Source organism: Polypterus senegalus, chromosome 5 (assembly GCF_016835505.1).
Source record: "Polypterus senegalus isolate Bchr_013 chromosome 5, ASM1683550v1, whole genome shotgun sequence".
In the NCBI taxonomy this organism is placed as follows: domain Eukaryota; kingdom Metazoa; phylum Chordata; class Cladistia; order Polypteriformes; family Polypteridae; genus Polypterus; species Polypterus senegalus.
In genome coordinates this window covers 16502063-16521705 of record NC_053158.1, presented here as the reverse complement: position 1 = coordinate 16521705, position 19643 = coordinate 16502063, and the positions used below count along the sequence as shown (strand labels likewise).

The 19643-nt window shown below is 40.0% G+C and overlaps 1 protein-coding gene across 1 annotated transcript in view; it reads right to left on the bottom strand.

Annotated features, from left to right (window-relative positions):
- Window positions 1-19643, bottom strand: part of dok6 (docking protein 6) — a 477966-nt gene that overhangs the window by 212298 nt on the left and 246025 nt on the right. The window contains exon 2 of the mRNA XM_039754349.1: window positions 4125-4232. Coding sequence (XP_039610283.1) covers window positions 4125-4232 — 108 coding nt within the window. The remainder of the gene's footprint in view (window positions 1-4124; window positions 4233-19643) is intronic.

The window sequence follows — 19643 nt, the reverse complement described above, 5'->3', positions numbered from 1 at the left end:
TCGTGGCCTGGAACCCCTGCAGATTTTTTTTTCTCCAGCCGTCTGGAATTTTTTTTGTTTTTTCTGTCCTCCCAGGACATCGGACTTTACTTTTATTCTATGTTAATTAGTGTTCTCTGAGTTTAATTCTTACTTTGTCTTTTTTCTCTTTCTTCATCATGTAAAGCACTTTGAGCTACATAAAATGTGCTATAGAAATAAATGTTGTTGTTGTTGTTGCAATTCCATCCACTTGACTTGCTAGCACTTCCAGGTCAGATGGAGAACTGGATTTTCTTCAGCCCACAAGTCCTCGTGACTTGTGAGTACTTCCAGACTATGGATGAGGCATGGCTCCTTTGCTCCTTTCACAGCTCCTCCTGGTGGCACCCATGGTACCCAACAGGGCTGAGAAACCACACTCCAGTTCTCAGGATGCCCTGCGGGAATCCAGGGCAGTGCTACATTCCAATGGAGCTGCCATCTAGCATTTTGGGGGAAGGCAGCGTCTAAAAGTAGCTGCCTCCCCCCATCCATTTATCCTCGACCGGGTTGAGCTGCCGGCCATCTATCACGCGATATTTACTTTATGGGATGCTTATTTTTTTTCCTGTTCTTTAACTGAGGAAATGTAGGAAAAGTGAACAGCTGACATTATGGGTGGTTTTACCGATTTCAAACACAGATTGTTATGACCTGAGCTTGTCGATTATTTTGTATGAGAAATCCACGATGGATTTGAACCATCTGTATATCTATTCAGGGATTTTCTTAGCCAAGGAACCAAATTCATATGGTAAATTCTTTGTAATATGCATCCAGAAACAGTTGGCTAATACTGAAAAAATATATATGTAATAAATTAACATTGACTATAATATGCTTCCTGTGACGCCATTTTGTTTTTCTCATTAATGCTGTAATTTTGTCAAAGTCCTGTAGGCTGTTGCTATGGCACATGACACAGACCTCTGGCAGTGTGCGATTCGTGACGTCATCGGTGACACCATTTGAAGACCAGCACTTGCAGTTTCAAACCATCCGTGCATTGGATATTTATGTACTTGTTTTTCATGACTCTTTTCGGTTACCAAACATTCATTCTAGCATTAGGTTTTTTGATTTCTGCTTATCATTTTTAGCTTGATGAACGTGCAGTATGATTTTTTGCTTGCGACTTTGGCTTCTCTTTGACCATACTTTCTTCTTATGATCCCTTTACACAAAAAAAGCTCTCTGTCTCTTTTTGAGTCAGAACACTGCTTTTCTGAATGAAGACCAAATACTTGTTGACAAGGCTCACTGACAGCTAAACATTTTTGTGCATTTTTATTTATTTCAAGTACATTCAAGTCACAGTATAAGGTAAAAACTTTATTTTGATAATGACCTTATGGCCATAATATGTTCAAATGCAGGTTCAATTCAAATTTATGTTTATGTGAAGAGGTATAACATGTAAAATACATTGGAAAACAACCTTTTTTCTGTGTCTCTAAAAGTAACATAGCAATGAAACAAGGACATATCCTGTGGCAGCAGAAAATGACAAAAATAAATCCCTGTGTGTTTTATTATTTTTGTGTTACGGGTGTGTCTCCTGTTTAACAAAGATATCCTCTACCCACAATGTTCTGAAAAACTAATTAAAGGAATGATGAGATAATTATAATTGATTTTATTTTAAGACTTTACAAATGAGAAGTTTCCCTTTAAAGATACAGTAAATGTTTGTGATAATGGCTTTTAACATATTAGCAACTTTGGGACCGGTAGATTGTATCAAATATGTGTGTATGTCATTAGGACATGCCATTTATCTGTGTACTGATTGATTTGATTATGATCTGTAAATCAATTTGCTGTATTTTAAACTTCTGTTTGCCTATTTTAGTTAGTTGGCTGAAGCGAACTGGTAGAGTGAATTAAAGTCAAATTCTGTCGAGCTTGTTGAAATAAAAATGTCAATTATTAGATAAATTTTTAACAGAGAATTATTGTGTTTCTTTGTTCACAGAATATTTACCCCCACATTTATATAATACTATATATAATATATAATACCAGCTTGAACCGGGTTGCACTACACACCAGCCAATTCGATTCTCTGCCTCTTGCGTTGTAAGGGGGGGGCTGAACGCACGCTAAGGAGATGCGGTCAGATCAGCTGCTGTCTTTCTGCTGCTGCTGCCGAAGAGCTGTGTGTTTTGATTGTCGCACTGTGTGTCGATCATTTAAAAGCCTGTACAGCACCTATCCTTTTGTCTCAATGCCTTGTCTTGCGGGATGTTAAAGTGTCTCCGAGAAATTCACTTATCATCTACTTCCAAGCCATCTAGGATTTTTTTTTTTTAATAATAGACAAGTTTTATTTTTTCTAAGCTGAAAGTGACACATTTGTTCAAGAAGGATCTTTCCATCAATTCATCTGATATTTTTTAACTTGTTGAGGATTGTAAATATTGAGAACACAACGTGTTCACGTTTGGTTAGGTAAGAAATTAAAATAAAATGCCTTACTTCACCATGTGTTTTAATTTTCATTTCATTTTTCAATTTTCCATCTCCATTATAGTGCACTGATAGGCATATCTTCATAAGCAAACACTCAGATTTATTGTATGTGGGTTTATTTAGATTAAAGTAATAACATTAATAACCAACATTTACCATGTATGAATCCTAATTAAGGTGCTCATCTACGGCAGTTTACATTTATATGTGCCACTACTTTTGCTGATTAGTATAATCTGAAGGCATTTTGGACAGAGATTGAAGAAATTAAATACCCGTGCGGCCACAGAAAGATTTTATAGACTCTACAACTTGATATATCATAATCAATAGTTTCAAAATCAGTAAGCTAAGTTCTAGATATTAAGTAGAAATAGTGATATGACAGTGAACAGTAAAGCAGATGTACTGCCAACAGCTAGTGTGGTTGAAAAATCAGAAGCTATTAAACATAATATTCTCAAAATGCCCTAACCCTCAACCTAACCCTAATCCAATTCAGAGGGAAAAGAGGCATCGATTGCACAGCCCACTCATGCACAGACCGAGGTAATGGAAAAAAAACAAAAAACACAAAACTTAAAACAATACAAGCATTTTTTTTGGTACTAGAAGTAAATGTCAGCTTCCCTCTCAATGAATGACATTCACTCTTACAATATTGGAAAAATATCCATCTCAAAGATTTCATGAAACAAAACAATTGAAACTTCACAGGGATCCCAACCCGCCATTGCTTCGATAAAATCAGGGCTTCATGGAGAACCCCCCAAACCCCCAATTGCTTCAATAAGTACAAAACCAAACAATGGTGCAGCGATATCACAAACATGACGGTAATATACTGTAACAGTGTGCACAAGCTGAATCATTCCGTGGAGGAATCACCATCAACATGAATGGACGTTCCATCATGTAAATAAGTAGCTTTTTCCGGCAGGGAACTGTAGAAAAATAACAAGGCTGACGAAGTCATAAATAAATAAATACCATCTAGTGTGGCCACAGCGAGCAACCTTTTTAAGGATAGCATGTAAAGATTAAGCCTCCATATTGGCACTTAGCACTGGAGCTACAATATTTTAATAATTGTTAAACAAAGCTCAAGTAAAAATAATCCATGACATTTCTTTGATAGAATACAAAAATGCAAAATCATGACAAAAAAGACATAGGTTCTATAGTCTTTAGAAATTGATTTTGATCTGCTTTATACACACATAACCTCTTTGTCTAAAACAGCATGATATTATTTTAATTTATTATGTATTGTTCTTCAGTACAAGCCAAAATACCTTCCTTACGCACAGTATGCGACATGCTTATGCAAAGGAATTTTGTGAAAATCTGCCATTTTTGCATGATTAGCAAACAAACAACCAAAGGGATACAACTTACAATTTCATTTATATAGATTCAGGGTTGGCGCCATTAAGGAGAATTAGGCATTGGCCTAGGGAGCAGATCATAAGGGGGGAAGCCAGCCAGACGGATTAGCTACTGAATAGTTTGTTGGTGCATTAATAAGCTTGGCCTAAGACGCAAAATAACCTACCACCAGCACTGTATAGATTTACCAATATTTTATAAAAAAGAATAAACCCTTCAGCGTAAAATTACAAACTACATACCTTGTGAAAGTTTCGGAAGTAGGCTGCTTTCTCATCGGGAAATTTCTCTAATCGTCGTGGCCCCTTACTCGAAGCTTTTTTAAAAACCAGCCAGCACCGTCGAAAAATCTGCAAATGGGAATGAAAAGAATTAATGGGAGGTTCATTCTTTTATTTTTATAACCTTACTTTTCCTTGGTCAGTGATGTAATGAGTCTGAGTCCTGGCAAAATCAAGCAAAAAAAAATGGGAAGGGCATTTGACAATCATGGCACACTTGCAGACATTCACAGCAGATCATCGAGACGTTGTCAATCTGTTAATGAATCCAGAAGCCTTAACTGTGGAAGGTGTCGATGGTGAAATCCAACCTAAAGAAGTGATAACATTTAGACAGCAAGCAGGTGACACTCTGGCCGTTATGGAACTCGGGTGTTTGGGGTCTTTTAGCAGAGGAAAAAAAAAACAACATGCTGCCTACAAACCACGTTGGGAACATTTCTGTTATGAGAACTATGCTTCAGTATTTGGTATGTTATGATCTGTCAGGTAATGCCAGGGTTTTGAGGTAAATCTACACTACAAGAAAATAAATCTAAGTAAGTGAAAAGTTTTTATATCAAGCCATTAAATCTTCTTTTCCTTATTCTAAGATTATTGACTTGTGTTTGTTATGATGTGTTTTTAGGATTATTGATCTTATTTTAACAAACATTGTCAAGTAAATTTTGTGCACCCTACTGATGGAAGTTTCTGCTAAATAAATTGTTCCATCAGTATGTTTTGCATTATAGAGTATTTAATGGATATACGTACTATTAGTGTTATATCATTTGTAGGAACAGCGGTCCCTTTTAAGACTGAGTCTCCATAATTTTATGACAGGGTTCGGGGTGAAACTGTCTAAAACCAGTTTGGCAAGTGATTCTCTGCAGGACTATCTCTATCAACACCCACAGGAAAGCCAAATTACCTCACTGGCGAGCATCAGCTCAACAAACTGTGTCACACCAGAATTCTATTGGTCTAAAGTAGCCTGTTTGGTTTTAAATCAGAAGCCATTATGCACCACAATGCCCTATTGGTTGTAGGGTTGGGACAGAGAATCTATAAATTTGCTTGCTTTACACCTCCCTCTGTCTCTGTCTCTGTCTCACCATCGTGATGAAGGAACATCTCAACACACCATTTCCTGAAAAGGACAACGCAGTGAAGAGCACAGCTCAGCAGTCACATTGAGACAGACCTGTGACATGTTCTGAAGAAAGCTGACCAAAAATGATGACTTTAACTAGAAACATTTTAACTCTTTCAGGGCTGATGTCGACTTTTCTCAAAAAAAGGAGTTGACGATGGTAATCGACTGTAAACTGTGACGAAAACCAACCATTATGTTTCAGTTGGAATGCTGTTGCTAGAAGGATAGTTAGATTCATTGGTTTTGACCGAGATTTCCTGCGCTCACATGAGTAGCAAGGCACAAACAACAGAAAAAAATGGCACTGACATCTGGTGAGAGAATAAAGCGAATGCGTGAAGCAAAATACTCCGTGGACGACATTTTGCCTATTATCTCTGAACTGGACTATGACTTGTCAGACTCAGATTTTGATACAAGTGATTGAAAATGAATGTGGGGTTCCATCTTCAGCTGATTGGTCCCCAGTTAATCGCTGTACTGACAATATTCACCAGGGAGGACTGCCACTTAACAATGATAAGAGGTAGAAACCAGATTGCAATGCACTGTGACTGTGACCGTGTCCCAGCCATGCAAAGACAGCCTGGCTGCAAGCCTGGCACACATTCTTGGCAAACTGGCAGCCACGGCATGCAGAAACAGACATTTTATGTTGATTTCTGTGTGAAACCATTGATTTTCAGAAACTATGTTTACTTTGGAAAAAGTATTCAGCCCTCAAAGAGTTAAGTAACAAACAAGTCTGTGTGCCGCCTGATACGACATGTCAGGATTTATCAGATTGTATGGTTGCCAATATTCACTTGTATTTTGCTTATTGTTATTATTTATGAATATTATCAATAATACATTATATAAATTGTACCTTAACTCCTGCTTGTCTTTTACTACACCTAATTGCCAGAGATTATAAATGTAGAAGGGAAGGAGGGGAGACTTTATATTGCACAATATCTTATGAAGAATGGTAAGTATCAGTATGCTGCTGCTGGATTATGTGAATTTCCTCTTGGGATTAATAATCAATCTATCTATCTATCTATCTATCTATCTATCTATCTATCTATCTATCTATCTATCTATCTAAATCTGTGAGATCTGAGGCATTCTGACAAAGGCTACACATTAATAATACAAAAGGGGAAAGTAGAGTAACATAGAACACTACTAAGACAATTATTTTCTCTCATTTTTAATTTACCCAGTTTACATTATAAGTGTATTCCGAAATCCTCAGTTAAAGCAATTTATGAAAAATTAATTTTTAGTTTTTCTGCTGCAGGTCCACTGAGTTTTGTACAAGTAATCACGGATCACAGATGAGTAATGGTGAGTTTCACTTAAACTCAAAGGTCATTTTAATACATTATGGGTATCATCTAACATAATGAGTGATTTTTTTTTCTTCCAGGTCCCATTTATTATCTAAACTCTCTCGAAGTTAGGTGCTTCTAGTTTTTGGTGAGATATATGAAGCAAAGTCAGAATTTCAAAAGCAATTTGATTTTGATTTATTCCCGACTGTCTTTTGAGTTTAGTCCACTGAAACCTGCCTTTCATTGTAATTCAGCATTGCGCTGAGTATTTAAAATAATTTTCTACAGTAGAACACTAGAATGATGACTGTCAGGTTTTTGAAATAATTTAAATGATAATAAAATGACTATCAGCTTGTCAGAAAAGATGAATACCTCAGTTAACTGAATATTTGTTATGGAGTTAATCCTTAAGGCACATTGATCTATTACTTTAATCATAATAAATTTTCAGTGAAGTGCAGCCAGTTGCATGCATTTCAAATTTAAAAAATAATATTTAACATTAGATGTTTAATGTCAAATACCCAGTATTAACTCTTGAAGTACCCTAACTGAACTTTATGTATTTGGACAAACTGAAAGAAAAAAAAAACTAAACTAAATACTTTACCTCTTTTTCTAAAATTGTTGATTAGTATGTTTGTGTCCTGAAATAGAGTTTCCTTTCTGATCATCGTGACCAGATAAAATTTACCTTCAAGTTCTTTAGGAGGTTAGCAAGTACAGATATAAACGCTTGACACATATTTTGACAATGTCACTGCACACTGGGAAAATTCTGAAGGACTGGAAAATGGCAAATATTATCCCGTTACATAAAAAGGGTGACTAGGCAGACCCAAGCAGCTATAGGCCAGTAAGCTTAATGTGCATCACAGGAAAATTAATGCAAGGAATTATTAAGGATAAGAGTGAGCAGCAACTGGCAAGGACAGGAGTTATTCTGAACAGTCAGCATGGGTTCAGAAGAGGGAGGTCGTGTTTTACTAACATGCTAGAATTCTATGAGGAGGCAACAAAAGGATACGATCAAAGTGGACCAAGTCAAGTCAAGTTGGGGAGCATGCACTGGTACAGTGCATTGCCTAACCCACTACACGATGAAACAACTCGGGATTCCAGTTTGCAAACCCCCAGGGAGACACACGGTCCATTCCCCCCCTCTGGAAATGTCCCTCTATCTACCACAGCCAGGTGTTACGTGGGCGACCCCTTGGCCTGGTCCAGCCACTCAGGTCCCCAACAATGAGGATCTTACAAGCCGGATCACCCTCTGTGAAACGCGCCACGTGGCCATAGTGGTGTAAATGACGTTCCCTCACAATGCAGGCAATGTGCCTCATTTGGGACTCCATGAGCAACCATTCATTCGACACAAAGTCAAACCAACGGTACCCAAGGATTTTCCGGAGAGACAAAGTACCAAAGCAGTCCAGTCTTCATCTCAGGTCACTGGATAGCATCCATGTCTCGCAACCATATAGCAAGACAGGAAGCACCAGGACTCGAAAGACTTGGACCTTCGTCCATTTGCATAGATATCATAGATACCCCTTTTCAGCGACCTCATGACCCCCCATGCTCTCCCAGTCCGTCTACTGACTTTATAGGAAGAATCACCAGAGACATGAATGTCACTTCCAAGGTAAGTAAACCTCTCAACAAGGTCAACACTCTCTCCGGAAACAGACACACTGCTGATGGCGGTGCCCAAGAGGTCATTAAAGGCCTGGGTCTTGGTTTTTATTCAGGACACTCGCAAGCCCAGACATTCAGACTCCTCACTCAGTCTCTCGAGTGCCACGATCAGAGCCTCCATTGACTCCGCGAAGATCACAGCATCGTCAGCAAAGTCAAGATCGGTGAATCTTTCTTAGACGTAAAACCAGACTGTTCCGGTCACTGGTAGGTGAGCAAGTGATCACGGATTCTATTGAGGATGACCCTAGCAAGGACCTTACCTGGCACCGTGGGCAGTTTTATCCCCCTATAGTTGCTGCAATCCAGGTGATCACCCTTCCCTTTCCAGATAGGGACAAGTCCCATTTTCCAATCAGTTGGGATGATGCCAGTCTCCCAAATGGAAGCAAAGATTTCAATGCCAGGAGGACAGCCTTACCACCAGCCTGGAGTTCACCCCGGATACCACAGATGCCTGCAGATTTTAAACTTCCCAACAACCTCCCCCCACAGCTGGTTCACCACCTGTGCAATCTCAGTGAGATTTGGGTGGTTCACAGATAATTGGAGGATCAGCATCAAAGACCGTGGGCCCAGAGATATCTAACGTCCTACCTAGAGGATCAGCTTAGAACAACTGCTCAAAGTAGCCAGCCCAGCATGTCACCCGCCCTGACTGCAACTCTCCAAGGAACAGATTCAGATAGGTATAATGCTTTGATTTCTCTGTAAGCAGGATGTGTGTCGCTAGACGACAGATGGTGTGTCACTTGCTCACAGATTCCTCTAACAAACGCCTCTTTATCTGCCCTCAGAGCCCTCGCAGCTGTCCTTCTCAGTTCTTGGTACAGACCAGAGTTGCCATTGCGCCGTGCACTGCGACTCCTCTCGATGATATCCAGGGTGCCCGAGATGAAACACCTCCTTCTGGGAACACCGGTAACACCAACACAACCCTCAGCAACCTTCAGGGTCCTGTCACGGAAGGTCTCCTACATCACATTAGGATCGGCAGTTTGTGTGAAGAACTTTCAGATTTAGAAAGTGGAGCAGATAATGTTGTTTATCTTGACTTTCAGAAAGCATTTGATAAGGTGCCATATAAGAGGTTGGGCATCAAACTAAAAGAAATGGGAGTTCAGGGTGTGGTGTGTAGATGGGTGCAGAATTGGCTCAGGCACAGGAAGCAGAGGATAGTGGTGCGAGGAACCTCATCAGAATTGTCCGATGTTAAGAGTGGTGTCCAACAGGGGTCACAGATGTTCAATGGGACTGAGATAGAGCTTTCTGACACTTGCCAGTACGTCTCACACCACAATGTCTTGATATTCTTGAGATTTCATTGTTCCCTGCACAGACTCAAGGCACCCCGATGCAGATGCAACAAAGCAGCCCCAAAACATAACTAAGCCTCCTCCATGTTTCACAGTGGCTATGGTGTTCTTTTCTTTGAAAGCTTCCTTTTTTCATCCATGGTCATAGAGCTGATATTTTGCCTCATCTGTCCAAAGGAAATTCTCCCAGAAGCATTGTGGCTTGTCATTTTAGCAAATTCCACTCTTGCTTTTTTATATTTTTCTTTCCACAGTGTATTCCTCCTGGGTCTTCTTCCATTGAGCCGTCTGTCACTTAAAAAGCAATGGTTGGTGTAATCAGACACTAATGGATCCTGACCTTGGAGTTCAGCTTCTGTGTCTTAGGATATTGTCCTTGGCTTTTTGTCTACCATTCTCACTATCCTTCTGCTGATCGTGGGGTCAATTTTTCTGTTGCAGCCGCATCCAAGGAGGTGGGCTACAGACCTTAAACTTCTTAATAATATTTGCAACTGTTGTCACAGGAACGTCAAGCTGCTTGGAGATGGTCTTCTAGCCTTGTTCTTTAACATGCTTGTCTATCATTTATTTTTTTTCTGATCTCCTCACACAACTGTCTCCTTTGCTTTCTCTGGTCCATGTTCAGTGAAGGACACTCGATGATGCCAAACAGCAGATTGCTGAGTTTTCTCCATTTATATTGGCTGAATGACTGATTATATGATTGGAAACAAATTAAAGAATACAGGTAGTTTGACAAATCACTCAAATCTAATGATTTAGGGTCTTTTCTAGAGGTACCAACAAATGTGCCCAGACCATTTTAGAAGATCTTTGTAGCAACACTTGATTTCTTGACACACTTGTTTTGCTTTACTCAATGACATATCAAAGGCCTGCAGGTATACAGGAGACAATTGGTTTAATGTCATCATTTTTCAGAAGATACACAGAATGTTTTCAGTGACTTGTAAGGGGACCAAAAATGTGCCAATGTCTGTATATATATATTTTTCATAACACTTTGATTATTTATTTCATAATTGCCATTTTATTTATTTTATTTTAGCACAAATGGTATTCCATACCAGACGAGGCTCTGGTTTCCCATGATCTAGAGTTAGATTAAGTGAGATCACGGAAGGAATTAATATACAGGAATAAATCATCAGAGTAAATATTTTTTTTGTAAATGAGTCTCAAAAGAGGCCACTCCTAATTCATCACTGACGAAATTATAAAGTGAATGTTTCAAATAAAAAGACAAGCAGCCTCATGTAATATTTTATTTTCAATCTCTCTTGTCACAGAAATACAGAATTTGTGTAAAGGAAGGAAAGAAATTAGATCACTAGGCTATTATATGTACTCATTATGTGGTAATTAAAATGCTTTTCTTTTGTTCACATCGTGACACATTTACACTGGGGTTTATGCTTCCTTTGCTTCCTCGATTCAGCTGTCACTACTTATAATAGATACATTTTTATCATCTTTAAAAACAAAGTGAACAAAAATCTGTCAGGATGAATCCCATGGTTAAAGGGCTTTATGTGACAGATTTCAAGAAATTCAACAGCCTAGAGAGACGGAGTTAATGTAATATTTAAGAGAACCTTTTAATTTCCAGTCGGGTGTAAGATGCAGTAGGTTAACTCCGGCAATTAAGTTTTTGACATCTGAGATAGAAGCAAAAAGGACAGCTGAGGATAGGCGAGGTCGAGAAGAATAAATAATGCAGATGTTTTATCGTGTGCATATTAATTAACGGGAAGGGAAAAAGGACAAGCAATTTATACATTAATAAATGTAAGGAGGGTGTGCAGTGTGAGTCACATTATTGATGAGAATTTATGCTAAATTACCACTCGTATTTTAACAGATTTAAGAACTCTTTTATTCCCAGAGCTATAAACATTTTGAATTTTATTAGTTGTAGGGATACTGCTGAATCCTGAATTTTTATTTATTGGGTACTGTTAAACATAATTACTTTTATGTGTACTTATGATGACATTGGTTGTCAGATATCATGTCTTGCCTTATTTTCTTGTACCTTGTAACAGTGTCTAATGTTTTTGTACTTTTCTGCTGCAAAAAAATTTCCTTATGGGATAATAAAACCTACCTTCCCGTCCTTTGGATGAGACGTAAAACTGAGGTCTGGACTCTCTGTGGTCAAAAAAGATCCCTGGACATCCTTCATAAAGAGCAGGGTGTTTCGTGATGTCCAGGCTAAATTAGTTATTCTGGCCCCCTAATCACGCCCTGTCTCCAATTGGCCATCTTTACACAACTTCACCACCTAATAGCTAATGTTCAGTGAGCGTACTGGCACAAAATGGCTGCCGTCGCAGCATCCAGGTGGGTGCTGCAATTTGGTGGTGGTTGAGGTGGCTCCCTCCTCTCTGTGTAAAGAACTTTGAGTGTCTTGTAAAGTGCTATATACATGCAATGTCTTTTTTCCCTTTCTGCCTAACCTAACGGTTTTGGAGGAGAGTAACACAAAAGGATCTAGTGGTGCAGCATTTCTCTTCTGTTCTACATAAGCTGTATCAGTTGAGTGAATAAAGGGTTAGCGAAAATCCTAGGGTTACTGAAAATCTGTGGCAAATCCACCAGAAATCTCAGTTGACTACTTTTAACAAGAAAAATGGGACTTTGAATCACAATACAAATTTGGAAAGCAGAAAGAGACTTATATTACAAAAAGGCTTTGATCGATAACTAATGGCCCCCTAAATTATCCTCCTCGTCAGTGTTTTAAGCTAAAGAAGTAACTCTGTCTTCTCTAGGTGCAAGGACTGGCTGTAAGCGGAGCAGAGCGCTTCCTGGTGATATGTTAGGGTCTCTCTTTCAACCAGCCCCCAATCTAGTACTCTTCTCCGCAACAGTACCACACTTTGCACCCACCAGTGCAAAAGCTTGACGACTACGCCAATTATTCTGTCATAGGTTCACACATACACACCTCAACATCTCTCAATTCGTAGATTTGGATTGTGATAATGCCTGGTTGCCAGCCGCAATACCTCAGCCTCTGGTTTCTAACAAGTCCCTAAATCAGGCTCCTTGTCAGCATGTTAAGCTAAAAGAGTAACTCTTATCACCAAGAACAAGGACAGGCTGTAAGTGGAGCAGAGCATTTCTAGTAATTCCTATATAAATGATTTAGATAGGAATATAAATAACAGGACTGTTAAGTTAGCAGATGATACCAGGCTAGGTGGGTTGGCAGATAACAGAATATTGTAGAACATTTCACATCTATCTATCTATCTATCTATCTATCTAATAACTAGAATGAAATATAAAATAAACAATGCATTATACTTTAATAACAGTTTGCACACATGGTACAGTACCATAATCAATATGAAAGAAACCTGAACTTTCAATACTCAAATTTCAAAATAAGGATGCCAATGCACAGTATAATCACAAGTAAAGTCAGACTTGATGAAAGTTCTTATTTCATAGGACGTCTTTCTGATTTCTGATTGTGAAACAGAAGCATATACAGTATTTTCAAGTTTATAATAAAGGTGTTCCTTAAGCTGATGTCACTTTACGTAACTTCTAGTCAATGGGTATATAAGACATGTAGACTGTAGCTGCTGATCTCTATGCCAGTCCATGCCAGTCTGCATGACTGTTATTCACTGCACATGTCAAATTTAACAAATGCATGCCAACCTTCCAATCATCCATCCATCCATTTGCTAACCCGCTGAATCCGAATACAGGGTCACGGGGGTCCACTAGAGCCAATCCCAGCCAACACAGGGCACAAGGCAGGAACCAATCCTGGGCAGGGTGCCAACCCACCACAGACCTTCCAATCATGCTCATCCTTTTGTGTGACAGCCAGTAGCCTGATGGAGTTGGTGCTGAACAACATGTTAAACAGGTACGACGAGTTCAGCCACCATGTCATGCCTTGTTTTTCTTTTTTTCTATTCTGTCGTGGTATGTTAAGCCTGAGAGATTACTGTAGATGGGTGAGCTTCTCTTCTGTTTGTGAGATCCTAAACACCCGCAATTTTTAGTAGGTGCATTATATAGGCATTGTACTTCCGCATGAACATTCATTGGTTGTCAGCTCTCACATACACATAGTCTGCCACTACAACTAAAGACAAAATCAAACCTGTTTGATTTTGCCAGAGCAAGTCGTGGACCAGTTGTGGAGTCAGTCGCTGCGTATGTCAACATTACAAGACTAGCCTTCATGGGGGTACGAGCCGCCTGCCTCAGACTCACTAAGAGGTTGGAGCGGTGCCTCAGTTTCCTGCAGGGCTCCATGGGAATTGGAGTTGGGTGCAACCCTGTTGGGTCCCGCAGGTGCCGCCAGGGGGTGCTGCAGCTGGGACACTTGAGCCCGCATGGGCAGCATATTCGGCACACCCGGAAGTGCAGCTGGAACTCGGCGATCAACCACCTGGAGCACTTCTGGGTGAACTATAAAAGGGCCCAGCTACCACCACTCAAGGAGCCAGAATCGGGAGGAAGAGGACGAGCTTGCCTGTGAGGAGTGGCGGAGGAAGAAAAAGAGTGTGTTTGCATTGTGTACTTTGTGTGCTGTGCTTGGGACTGTGTACTGCCTGTGGTACACAGGAAAGACATGCGCCCACAGGCAGTAAATTTATTTCATGAGTGCCTTCATGTCCAGTCTGTGCTGGGTCAGTCGCCTATATAGCGCCTTTATCACACCTTATAGTGATAAAGTACTGTATTATAGAAAAACTTTGAATGTCATAAATAGGGCTATTTGTTCTGCTTGTTGTGCTCACCTCAGAATCAATTAAGATTACAAAAAGCAGAACTTGATGCTCCATGAGCAGCTACACTTGCACAGCTAACAGATGCAGAAAGACAAGAGACCTGTTTTGCCACAGCTCAGAACCACAGGTAGTACACCAATTTAAAGACGTTTTGAGAACATAGTTTGTGACTAGCCAGAACTGATCAAGAGCCATATGGCCAGAGCACAATAAGAGAGCTGGCCCTTAAAATATGATGCTCCATTAGTCCAATGGGTACAATATGAAAGAGCAAGGCCCATTTAAATATGGGGGCACGTTAGCAGTTGCATGTCCCATTCCTTCCATCAACATCCATCTACAGTAGATGTCGTGCTTAATGGAAGTGGAAGAAAAACTTAAAGATATCTAGGCACATACTCTCATGGGTCCTGAAATGGAAGACCAGCATAGGTTCCATTACAAATAAAGGCACAGCAGCAGATGCACAGATTCCTGCGACAGCTGAGAGAGTTCAGTCTACCACAGAAGTTGCTGATTCAGTTCCATACAGCAATCATCGAGTCTATTCTCAGCTCATCCATCACTGTGGGCTATGGATCAGCAACTAAATATGACAAGAGCAGACCGCCACAAGCGTCAGTTTTGGCAAAAAGATCATTGGCACCAGTCTTCACACATTACAGGACCTGTACTAGTCCAGAGTCATGAAACGGCTGGGAAAAATCATCACTGACCACTTACGTCCAGGTCAAAAATTCTTTGAACTTCTCTTATATACCAGACATTATAGATTGAACAACTTCAGAACAAGCAAATTTAAGATTAGTTTCTTTCCAACTGGCCATCAAATCCCCTTTAATAAGTGTGTGTTCATCTAGTTTCTATGTCTCTGTCATTTGAAAAGACGGAGCACCATGAATAATTTTAGTAATGACATGCATTGCATTTGTCATTCCAATAAATGGTACACCAAACATTAACAATAACTGCTTTTACAAATCCCATACCAAATACCAAGCATATAATAGAGCCATATGTATTGCATGGTGTGTTGCAGATGTTAACACTAAGATCTACGTTGAATATTTAGATTTCAACCTATCTTAGACTGGTAGCACAGCTAGTAGCTCATAAATGGTTAATTTCATTCTCATTTTTTTTAAATGGGCACATATCCAACAGAGATACGAGCAGAAGCTGCAGTCCCAAGTCTATTTTGCGTTTTTCTTTCAAGTAATCCTGTAATTAATTGGGTTTTTTCCCTTTTGGAATCCCAACAATCTTTTAGCTTCTACCATTATTTCTTTTATAGCAGATTCTGGATTGAGTGTTTAAATACAGCACAGAGATTGTGGTTAGTGTGGGTGTGAATATGTGCTTAGTTGTGTACTGTGTTTATTCTCACCCAGCCAATGGTTTACTTGCATACTAATTGTAAAGCAAAACTTATATTTTCCATTTCCAAGGCCCTTAGAAGTGGCATCATCCTGTAGATGAGTAGCCAGCTGTATTACCTGGCATTCAGTCCTGCAAATGAGCAGCTTCAGAGCCACCAGAAGGCACGAATAAAAGTGGCAAGCCTGCTGATGTCACATAAGATTTACAATTTGTGTGGCAACAGCAAGCCACCCCTCTAAAAGACTACCTAACAGAGATGGCACTGGCATGGTGCTACATTGGTGTCAGCAGTGGGATGGGGAGAAGATCTATAGTCAGACTTAGCCACTTTTGCAGCTCCAAAAACTACTTCTTTTATACTTATAATAGGCTATTTTATGGTATCCTTATAATATTGTACTATAGAAAAGTGGCAAGTCTGTTGATGTCACATATGAATTCCAACTTGTGCAGCAACAGTGAGCCAGTATTTCTAAAAATAGCAAGCTATCTAAAAGAGTCAGCACTGGCATGGCACTACATTGGTGTCAGCAGTGGGATGAGGAGAAGATCTACAGTCAGACATAGCAAAGTGCTAAGAAGAGACTTGCTGAGATCTTCTGAGCAGTTCCTGAAGAGTTCCAAGGAGGAAATCTTGGATCGAAAATATCATTTGCAGCATCAGCACAAGCAGAAAGACAGCTGAGAGATTGCAACCTTTGCAGCTCCAAAAACAACCAAGGTCAAATAGCCTGGAGGAACTTCAGGAAAAGTGTGGCAGAGGGTGTTGCAATTGACCCCCAGGTAAAGCAGTGTGAGTCAGGGCCGGCAGCAAAGGACGAGGCATATCGTATAGTTGCATTTCAGAGCAGCCAAGCATGGAGAATCTCGAAACTGAGATTTAACTGAGTTTAAGAAGAATAACACCCACAAGTTGTTTAACTCTTTTAGGGCGGATGTCGACTTTTGTTCAAAAGGAGGGGTTGGTGCTGGTAATCCAATGTAAACGGTGACAAAATCCTCTGTTTATGTTTTAGTTGGACTGTGTTTGCTAGAAGGAAAGTTATCTTAATGGAGTTGAATGAGATTTCCTGCACGAGTAGCAAATAATGGAATAAATGGCATTGACATCTGGCAAGAGATCTGAATGCATAAAGCAAAATACTCCGTGGACGACATTTTGCATATTATCACTGAATTGGACTCTGACTTGTCGGACTCCGATTTTTATGCAAGTAATCAAAAACGAACGTGAGCTACCACATCAGCAGATCGGTCCGCAGCTGATCGTGATGCTGACGGGGCAGTGTTCACCTGAGAAGACGTCTACTTACAATGACAAGAGGTACAAACCAGATTGTGATGTACTGTGACCATGACTGCTGTTGCCGCCACTGACCCCATGAAGACGCATTGCTGCCAGCCATCGTGCCACCCGTGAGCGTCTTGAGCTGCTGGAGACTGCAAACTGTTGGCCACAGCACACAGCAACAGACGCTTTATGTTGATTTCTGTGTGAAACCATTGCTTTGTGTGCTTTTCAGAAAAATGAGTTTTTTGGAAAAAATATTCAGCCTTCAAAGAGTTAAATTCAAACAATGAGGTTCACTTACCCATATACAGCGGGCAGATCACCACACAGGAGTGAAGCATTAAACGCTACTACTGCACCGCATGACGCAACATCTGACAACACAGCACTTAAGTCCTGATGTGCCCTCAACACCAACCACATGACCACACACTGGTAGAGATGACAATCCCACCAGTTTGAAAAGTTTGTGCACAATTGCAAGGAGCTGGAGATAGTCACTGGCAACAGCAATTTAAAGATGCTGACAGGTTTTCAATTTGTCATTGCGGGTTATTGAGGAGTGTAGACTGATGAGCAAAAATGTCAAATTTAGCCAACTCAATAAAGTGTGCAGAAAATGAAGGGCTCTGAATACTTTGTAAATCCACTGTATATCTCTCTATTATAATAAAAAAAATCCTCAGAGAGATACTTTCACGTCCCGTGAGACGAGTCTTTGTGCCAAGAGATTTAACCACGCCTGGGGCTGGAAATAAAAGACAAAGAGTAGATGACAAAGTAGAATGTCGTGAAGAATTCAAAAACGTTGGCGTGATACACATGCAGAGCAGGTCAGAGATAATGAAAGTACTAAAGTTCAAAAGTCTCAAAAAAATGTTAGTAAAGATCACATTAGTGCAAACAAATGGAAAATATTACTTGGTGAAATAACGGAACAGCAAAAAGAAATTGAATAATAATAATAATTCTTTGCATTTATATAGCGCTTTCCTCACTACTCAAAGCGCTCGGCAATTGCAGGTTAAGGGCCTTGCTAAAGGGCCCAACAGAGCAGAGTCCCTTTTGGCATTTATGGGATTCAAACCTGCAACCTTCTGATTGCCAGTGCAGATCTCTAGCCTCAGAGCCACCACTCCGCCGAATATATTGTTCGGATTTAAACTTTAAGTCGGAGAAGAGGCTTATCCGCGAAAATTAAAAGATTTGTAGTTTGGTGAAAGTGAAATCCACATACACTGTCACGCTTGAGTCACAGAGTTGCACATATACATAGGAGATTTTAGAGACAGAAACGTTATTTAAACATTTCAAACAAACATATGTCAGTTCCATCTCTCAATTAAATGAATAGAAAATCTTCCTCTTCATAGGGCTGCACCTCGGGAGCGGGACCCCCAACAGGAGCACAGGATGTCTGGGGGAGAAGAGAGACAAGGCAGGGAGACAAAAGGACAGCTGCTGCACAGGCTTTTAAATGTTTGAAGGGCTGTGCGAGATGCAGATGATGCGGCATGGCAGCAGCAAACCAGCAGCTGATCAAGCAAAGAGGAGGTAAAAAAAAAAAACTGTATTTGTTTCCCATTGTATCACTGTTTAAGAGGGGGTTTCATAGGATCAACCATGTCTCCTTGGGGTGCGTTCAGCCCACCTCTTCACAACGCGACCAACAGAGACGTGAAGTGGCTGGCATGTAGCACAGGGGGACGTGGGGGGTTGGCGAGCGAAGCAAGCAGGGGGCAAAGCCCTCTAGTATATTTATAATAAAAAGGTGGTATACACAATAAAGGAGTGGTTATGCTAATCTTGGCTTTTTTATCAGCTGTCATTTAATAATACTTTCAGAAGTTTCTGTAGAAAGCTTAACTGTAGCATTTTTTGCAATTTCCTACCATCTAATGAGCCATATAAAAGGCAACATATAAAACAATTATAGAAAGATTTATTCTAGTGTTATCGTTGACTTGTTGCACTCTGCTTTATTCTCTATATGCAGTACCTTAATTCCATATTAAATGGCAAAGCCCCCCCGTCAAACATGCTTGCTGGTTTCTAGTCTGCTGTGCTTTTTTGATTTGAGTGATGTATATTTAATGTTCAGTCTGTTGCTTTGTGGTGGATATGATGAATGTTGTTTACTCAGCTGAAACCTTGCACAGAACACAAAATAGAAGCTGGCATTTTAATAATTGATTATACTAATTCTTACTTCCTCTCGTGTTCTTGATGTTACAGTTAACCTTTCCATGCTTTTTTCAAATGGGCTGCCTAGCTGCACAACACATACTTACTTAAGACAGCGCACTCGTCGCTTGTGTGCTCAAATACATTTTAACTGGAATGCACACTTAACAGACAGCTGGTGACACAAGAGATGAAACCTTACAGTTAGGCCGATTCCGAAATACAGCAGATTCATTATGGGGTTTTACTGTTATTTGATGCAAAGCATACAGATACAGAACCCGAAGGTGAGACTGGGAAGCAGCGATGTGGGTTTATATAAAATAAAGATAGCTTCAACTTTGTGGTGCTAAGAAGTATCTAATGTCATCATTAAGTATTTTAT